The sequence below is a fragment of the Lolium rigidum genome, chromosome 7 (assembly GCF_022539505.1).
Source record: "Lolium rigidum isolate FL_2022 chromosome 7, APGP_CSIRO_Lrig_0.1, whole genome shotgun sequence".
Taxonomy (NCBI): Eukaryota; Viridiplantae; Streptophyta; class Magnoliopsida; order Poales; family Poaceae; genus Lolium; species Lolium rigidum.
In genome coordinates, this window is record NC_061514.1 from 313,584,227 (window position 1) to 313,592,852 (window position 8,626).

Consider the following 8,626-nt stretch of genomic DNA (forward strand, 5'->3'; position numbering starts at 1 on the left):
CATACGGGCCGCGCAGAGGCGAAGGGCCCAGGCGGGGCGAGCCAGCCGCGCCCACCACGTGTGGGCGGCGCGTAAGGGATCGGCGCTCGGTCCGGAGCAGGCCCCGGTCGGGCCGGGGAGGTGGCCGGGCGGCCCGGTAGCTGCCGGGCCCGTGGCCGGACTGGACCGGGGAGGCCCCTGGATGCGGCCCCGGATGGCTTGAGCGGGCAGGCCGGATCTGGCCGGGTGGGCCGGCGCACGGCCCGGTAGGCCGGGCGGCCGACCGGCTGCTCCTCCTCCTTTTTCCTTTTTCTTTTCTTTTTATTCTTTTCTCTTTTTTTCCCTTTTTCTTTAATAACAAATGCTCCCGAACTCCGATTCGAATGAAACCAATTTTGTTTGGAAGATAACAACGAATGCTATCTAATAGAAAGTGAAAACCCAAGAATCTGTAGGAGGGGATTTTATCATGAATATAAAAGGTAGAACCTTATATCATGAATAACCGGTAAAATCACCCAACCTCGAAAACGCAATAGAAGATGCATGTGAACTCCGTTTTCGATGAACTTGGGCTTGTTGTAAAGCTAGCAACAAGCTCAAGAACCTCACATAGAGAAACACCAAGAGGCAATAAGGATATGCAAAGTATGCAAAGGGTTGAGCTCCCTAAGACGATGTGATCAAGTTACCCAACCGAAAGCCCCTCTTAATAGTGCGGCTATCTATCCTATAATCCGGTCTCCCAACATCCACCTTGAGACCGGTAAAAGGAAAACCTAGCAAGGCCATACCTTTGCCTTGCGCATCCCGCTTGATCTTGATGATAACTCTTCAAGCTTCACTCAAGCCGGAATGCCTCTCTTGACCAATGTTGCTTCGTGACGACTCACAAATGCTCCCCCATACACTATGATGGGAAAGCTCCATTGATGCACATCTTCACAAGTCCATTATCATCAAATGGACGGCAAGCTTCAAGTATGTGATTCACTTGAGACGCTCATCTTGAACTTGCCCAAATCAACCTTGTATCTTCACATACTCACATAAGATAGAGCATGGCTAATATTGAGTCCCACATAAGAACTCCATCTTCATTTCTTCTTATTGATCATATCACAAATATATATCTTCATACCGATGATCTTGATGCCAATATACAAGATATACCTTTATCTTCATGGCATCCATACTTGAATCCAACACATGGAGAGCAAGTAGTACCTATGGAATATTCCTTCATATAAACTCAATGAAAACATTAGTCCATAGGGGTTGTCATTAATTACCAAAACCACACATAGGGGCAATGTACCCTTACATCGACGTACCCGACTCGGTCCCTGTGCCACCCATGCACACTGGGCTGCGTCGGCCTGCTGGGGCGTGCCGGTCCGCTGGACCGCCCCCAGTCTCCAATGCGCCTGCTGCCTCGACGCCCCGGACGCCGGCCTCCTCGGCCCGCTCGCCGGCCCACATGCCGGCTCCCTCGGCCTGCTCCTCGCCGGCCCACGCGTCGGCCTCCTCGGGCCGTTCGACCGCCTCTACGGCCCAGCAGTCGCCGGACCAAGAGCCTGCGTTCTCCGCTGCTCCTGCATCCTCTAGCGACGACATCGATGACGCGGCCTCTGGCTCCGCGTCTCCCTCGTCGAGCTCGTCTACGACACCTCCTCGACCGTCGTCCCCACCACCTGCCCGCCAGATGATCACCCGTCGTCAGGCTGGCAAGGTCATCGGTCCCCGCCCGCGCCTCAACCTCCACGCTACTCCGATCGTCGCTCCATCACCGGTCCCTAAGTCTGTTCGTGGTGCTCTCAAAGACCCGAACTGGCTGGCGGCTATGACTGCTGAGTACGGCGCCTTACTCGCCAACGACACGTGGGATCTTGTGCGTCCTCCCGCCAACGCCAACGTCGTCTCCGGCAAGTGGGTCTTCCGCCACAAGTTCAAACCGGACGGCAGCCTCGATCGCTACAAGGCACGCTGGGTACTGCGCGGTTTCTCCCAGGAGCACGGCATCGACTTCGACGAGACCTTTAGCCCGGTGGTTAAACCAGCTACCATCCGGGTTATCCTCTCTGTCGCTCTCTCCTCCAACTGGAAGATTCGCTAGCTCGATGTCAAGAACGCCTTCCTCCATGGGCGTCTCGACGAGGTGGTCTTTTGCCACCAACCCACTGGCTTCGTCGACTCCACTCGTCCTGACCATGTGTGCCGCCTCAACCGCGCCCTCTACGGTTTGAAGCAAGCCCCTCGTGCGTGGTATCATCGCTTTGCGACCTTCATCACCACTCTCGGCTTCACTTGCTCGAAGTCCGACACCTCGCTCTTCATCCTCCATGGTACACTCGGCACGGCTTACTTGCTCCTCTACGTCGACGACATCATCCTCACGGCTTCTACATCGACCTTACTCGAGCGAGTCATCACCGCCCTCAGCGCCGAGTTTGCCATGACTGACTTGGGCGAGCTTCATCACTTCCTCGGCCTTGCCGTTCGACGTGACTCTCAGGGGATGTTTCTCTCTCAGACTCAGTACGCTCTCGAGATACTCGAGCGTGCTGGCATGAGCTCCTGCCACTCTGCGTCGACTCCCGTGGACACATCGCCCAAGCTCGCCGCTGAGGCTGGCCCTCCTGTCGCCGATCCTTCGGAGTACCGAAGTCTTGCTGGTGCCCTCCAGTACTTGACGTTCACGCGCCCCGACATTGCTTATGCCGTGCAGCAGATATGCCTCCACATGCACGACCCGCGTGATCAACACTTGTTGTTGGTCAAACGAGTCCTTCGGTACGTCAAGGGCACGCTTCACCATGGACTGCAGCTCACTCCTTCGTCCACGGATCGCCTCGTCGCTTATACGGATGCCGACTGGGCGGGCTGTCCGGACACTCGTCGCTCCACCTCCGGCTATTGCGTGTTCCTTGGCGACAACCTCATCTCGTGGTCATCCAAGCGTCAGCATACCGTCTCCCGTTCCAGCGCCGAAGCGGAGTATCGAGGCGTTGCCAACGCCGTTGCTGAAGCTAGTTGGCTCCGCCAACTTCTCCAAGAGCTCCACCGACCCCTGCCCAGTGCTACAGTTGTCTTCTGCGACAATGTCAGTGCTGTGTACATGTCCACGAATCCAGTCCAGCACCAACGCACCAAACACATTGAGATCGACCTTCATTTCGTTCGAGATCGTGTTGCGTTGGGGCACATCCGCGTTCTGCATGTGCCTTCGTCTCGACAATTCGCGGACATCTTCACCAAAGGCCTACCATCACCATTATTCTTGGACTTTCGATCCAGTCTTAGCGTCCGAGAATCTCCCGTTGCGACTGCGGGGGGATGTTAGGCAAACCGAATCATATATTCGGTTGGCATATTCTATTATCCTCTTCCATATTTAGTGCTCGAGATATTGCATATAATCGGGCCATTATGGTAGAGGATTAGCATTGATTCTTTCCATGTATATCTTGTACATTGCCTATATATATGAGATGACAGGAAAGCCACGATTGTGTGGGCAATCATTCTCTCTCTATTCCCTCTTTCAAGGAAGATGGCAGCGGGCGCCGATTCACGGATTCCTACGGAAAATGGACAGGTTCATCGTGGGGCTGGTCAAGATGTCCGAGAACAGCCCGCTCACCGGCGATAAGGGGGAAATCTGGAAGGACTACAAGTTCGTCAACACTTTGTGAGTTTTATCCGCAAAAAAAAAACACTTAGTGAGTTTGTGGATTGGTTTCTGCATTTGTGTTTGAACTATAAAATTCAAACAAAATTGGGGAATTCCACTGACAATACTATACAGTCGTTGATCAAAAGACCGATCCTATTCGCATGTGTTCCTGCAATGTTAGAATCCGGGCCCCTAGGGTGTCTTCTTGCCTTCCAAGGAATTGGGTTTGTATACTCCTATTCCAACTCGTGCTTGATCTCTCCAACTTGCTTAGGAATCTGAAATGGGTGAGGAGCAACAGCTGCTCTATTATCCCTTTCTTCTTTGCTACAGTACTTGCGAGAAGCTTCGAGAGAGCTGGGTTGAGCCGAGGCCACTCCCGTCGGTGACCCCCCCCCCCCCCTTTTTTTACCAGTAATAGTTCCTGCATCGGTCATCATTTTCCGTAAGAATCCGTAGAACGTCACACATCGACGTTATTTTATCTTGCCCGCTCAGACAACTCTGATGCTTATCGACTGATCCGATTTGACCGTTGATTAAAAGATCGATCTATTCGCATGTGTTCTTTTTATTATCTCACCCCGCCAACAACACAGATATGAGTTGAGCGCCGATCGATCCGATTCACACGGTGAAAAATCGATACGAATAGCACATGGTATTTATTGGGTGTCAAAAGTTGGGTTGGGGGTTCTTCCTTTTGTCCCGGTCCTCATTTTCCCCTGAAATCCATTAAACGTCACACGGCGACGTTATATTTTATCTTGCCCGCTCACACAGCTCTGATCCTTATCGACCGATCAGATTTGATCGTTAATCAAAAAAAGCATAGCGTCTTGATTGTGAAGTTTTTGCAAGCGCACTGCAGCGCAGTGCATGCTTTGCTATGCTAGTACTACCTTGTTTTAATGGATAAATCTTATATTTTATTTGAAAAATCAAGCTAAGTGAAGTTCGATCAATTTTTTGGAAGAACTATCAAGTATCAACAACTACAAAGTTATATAGATTTCATATGAAAATATATTTCATGATATATCTAACGGTATTGATTTTGTATTGTACATATCAATGTTTTTTTCTAAAACCTTGATCAAATTTTGCATAGTTTAACTTCTAGGAAAAAAATATAAGCCTTATATAGAAGGGAGGTTGATGGCCCATGTGTAATCACTTAGCTCTAAATATTCACCATGCAGAGAAAACAAAATGATATACATATATAATGGCATCACCCACTGTTTGGGTTTTCCCTTTGGTCTTGCTTCGGACATGTCTTTAAATCAAACTTGACCAGAGGAATATTACAAACGAAAAACTGCTAAGAATATTCTAGTTGGAACGTGTCAAACGCGACCCTGCAGCTCCCTGTTGCCATGTCCGGGTTAACTTCGCCGTCAAGCTCCTCCTCTCTTCAGTATACACTTGGTTGACTTGGTTGTTCTCCTCGTCCGCGTGCTTCTCGTCAGCTCTGTGAGTACCACCATCCTCATAACTCGCGGCTTCTTGTCCTCCTCTTTGGTGTTTGGACTCCGGAGACGGTGGATCAATCATGAAACCTTCAAACTGGACGACGAACGCGTCGTCGGCGTCGGCGTCGGCGTTGGCAGCGGAGTCGCTTCCATGCGGCATCACGTAAAGGAAATCCCTCTCCTCCAGAATCACCGGGGTCTGCAGCTGCGCCGAGGGGTTCTCCGACGACAGCGACGCGAGCAGGCTGTTCCGGTTGCCGATCTCTACGCAGGCGTCCACGGCGCCCTGGCCGACGGCGCTGGCCGGATCGACGAGGAATGCGTCGGTGACCCACATGGGATGGTCGGCCCTCGTCGTTAGCCTGAAACACTTGCCGCTCTCGAGAACCAAGGCCCAGCGGCAGAGGGAGCGAAACCGCTGCTGATCTTCGCCCATGCTTGCTGCCTGAGTTTCAGATGTTTCATAGTCAAGCAACGCTGAAACAAACGAATAGATTTAGCTTATCTAATCAATGCCTGCTATACCAGCGTGCTTGTTCTGGTTAGTTCCACATATTGTATCTCTGAAGCTCTGTCAAGTTTTTATATACACAACATCTGAAATCTGAAAGTGTTTTCTCTTATTGTCTGCCTGTCATTCCAACGCACAAACATGCTACTGCCGAGTGCCGACCATGGCCTGACGCTCCTTCATTCTGCGCTCGATCGGTCGATATCTGGAGACAGAATGGATCCTCCATTAGTTCAGCAAAGGCAAAGGCGGTGGTGCACGTCAGATTCATTACTAAGTGCACGCGCACTTACTTGGCACCACCCTAACTGACCGCCCCTCTCTTTTAGTAACTGTAAAGCTATGGAGTACTCCAGATCGTTAATGGCTGCTTTAATCGCATTCAACTAAGTTTATGACCCGGGGTTTCTGTTACTACAGTGGTACTATGTCAGTCAGTGAGGATCGAGGTGAGGAGAGTGGTGAAGAAACTGTATATTCAGGGAGATGGAGTGGAGTGCTGGACAATCTCAAAGTTCAAATGGAGTCACTTTCAGTCAGCCACTCACTCACCCTGTCACCCACGCTTCCTTCCCTCCCACTTGGAACCTACTATAAGATGATGAGATTCAGATGAGCTTGAAAATTGAGCATCACCTCACACTCCTTGGACACTAGCTATCCCGTGAACTCAACATGGGTTCGAGCTCAAACCTGGTGCCAGTGGCTTCTGCGCTGCTCCTCTTGTCCTACCTCATCGCTGGTAAGTGCATATTCCCTACTTATTTTTGCTCCAAAATGTATCATCGGTCGTCGATCTAAAGTATGTTCCATTTTCCAACGGGTTTAAGCTTAATCTGTTGCCTTGGCAGGGAACAATGGTTTTGCTGCTGCTGGAACTAGCACTAGCAGTGATCATCTGAAGCTGAACTACTACTCTGAGAGCTGCCCGAGAGCGGAGGAGATCGTCAAGGAGCAGGTGAAGAGCCTGTACGAGGAGCACGGGAACACGGCCGTGTCGTGGCTCAGGGCGCTCTTCCACGACTGCACCGTGAAATCCTGCGACGCGTCGCTCCTCCTCGAGAGCAACGCCGCCGCGGGCCTCGTCTCCGAGAAGTCCTCCACGAGGAGCTTCGGCATGCGGAACTTCAAGTACATCGACGCCATCAAGTCCGCCTTGGAGCGCGCGTGCCCGGGCACCGTCTCCTGCGCCGACCTGCTCGCCCTCGCCGCCCGCGACGGCGCCGCCATGCTCGGCGGGCCCGCCGACATCCCGATGCGCACGGGGCGGCGGGACGCCACCGAGAGCCACTACGGCGAGGTGGAGAGCTTCATCCCGAACCACAACGAGTCGGTGTCGGCGGTGCTGGACCGGTTCGCGTCGATGGGCGTGGACGCCGAGGGCGTCGTGGCGCTCCTGGGAGCGCACTCCGTCGGCCGCGTCCACTGCTTCAACCTCGTTGCCAGGCTCTACCCGGCAGTGGACGGCACCATCGAGCCGGCATACGGCACGTACCTCCGGGGCCGGTGCCCGACGGCGGAGGCCAAGGAGGACACGCGCGACGTGGCGTACGCGCGGAACGACCGCGTCACCCCCATGGTGCTTGACAACATGTACCACAAGAATCTGTTGAAAGGCAGGGGCCTCCTGCTGGTGGACCAGAGGCTCGCGACCGACCCGCGCACCGCGCCGTACGTGAGGAAGATGGCGGCGGACAACGCCTACTTTCACGACGTTTTCGCGGCGGCGCTGGTCAAGATGTCAGAGAACGGCCCGCTCACCGGCGACCAGGGCGAGGTCAGGAAGGACTGCAGGTTCGTCAACAAGTAAGTTAGCTAATGGACATCACGATCGAGTAACTAACTCCCTGAGCCCTGAGGTACTGCTTGTGGCTTGTGGTAATCATAAACGTCTACTGAATGTGCGCGTGTCGTAGTGCTGATTGATGTGGCAATAATTCAGAAGAAATGAAACGGCCATGCTGCTTGTACGTACCACACAAGTTGCAAGTTTCAGAAATTGGCATACACTCATAGAAAAAACTCTGGGACACCCAGAACAGGCACGCCAGTATGGCAGATATTGTGATATTAATGAATTATCGTGTATTCAAGTGCTGCGTGTATGTATCTGTCGCCGGCAACTCCAACAGTTCAATATCACTGTCTCCTGACAGAAGAACAGTTCAATACTACAACAGACTCACATGGGCATTCTGATAAAGTCACGTGCAAGGGTATTATCTTTTTTTTTTTAACGGAAGCAAAAACTTTGTCTCATCCATTAGTTATTGATTAAGAAGAGAGTGCTCAATTTTGAGAGAAAAAATCGAGCGAAAATCTACAACATTACCAATACAGCACAAACCAAGTCTAATAAAGACCCAAACAACATGATCACACCCACACTAGCCAACACAAGGAACCACGAGACGACACGAACGAACTCCAAACACAACACTTGAACACTATGTCGATAAAGACACCCATCAATCAACTGCGGATCCAAGGTAGACATCAACCAAGATGGCAGGGGCGGACCCAGAACGAAAACAACCCGGTGTCACTCTTTCAGTTATGCATATTTTTTAGCTTGATTTAGGGGTGTCACACACTATAAATGGGCAAAATTTACAAAGGATAGCATGTTTGACCCGGGGTCCTGTGACCCCTGCTAGCTTAAGGTAGGTCCGCCCCTGATGGTGATAAAATCGCAAACCTCTCTTGCGACGATAGCGCGTGCATTGTTGCCAACCGTCCGGACTTAACAACTTCATTCTTCTCGAAGCCAAGAGCCTAACTTGGTAGAGAAGCCTCGACCGAGATCTCGTCCGAGTCGGACCTTACTTCCTCGACAAAAGGAGGTAAGACCACACCATCATTCAACTCCAGGAGCTCAGACACCACAGAAGGATCCCCACGCAACTCATGTAGCTCTAGCGTGATCTCAACTACGGATGAATTCACCTCAATGGAGCCAAGCAGAAGCGAAGCCTGCACGGTCAT

General features: G+C 51.9%; 1 protein-coding gene across 2 annotated transcripts; it reads left to right on the plus strand.

The window, feature by feature from the left end:
• Positions 1-6,273: 6,273 nt before the first annotated feature.
• Positions 6,274-7,697, plus strand: LOC124678440 (peroxidase 21-like). 2 transcript variants are annotated; one of them, XM_047214331.1, is made up of 2 exons: positions 6,274-6,383; positions 6,493-7,697. In XM_047214331.1, exons 1-2 carry the CDS (start codon positions 6,317-6,319, stop codon positions 7,449-7,451), a joined length of 1,026 nt encoding a protein of 341 aa, XP_047070287.1. In that variant the 5' UTR covers positions 6,274-6,316; the 3' UTR covers positions 7,452-7,697. The 2 variants fall into 2 exon arrangements, with proteins under 2 accessions (XP_047070287.1, XP_047070289.1); XM_047214333.1 differs by having other exon boundaries at positions 6,281-6,389; positions 6,529-7,697.
• The last annotated feature ends 929 nt before the right edge of the window (positions 7,698-8,626 follow it).

Coding starts and splice junctions, on each gene's coding strand:
- LOC124678440 (XM_047214331.1), top strand. CDS start 6,317: ATGGGTTCGAGCTCAAACCTGGTGCCAGTGGCTTCTGCGCTGCTCCTC. Junction 6,384..6,492: donor CTTGTCCTACCTCATCGCTG/GTAAGTGCATAT, acceptor TTGCCTTGGCAG/GGAACAATGGTTTTGCTGCT.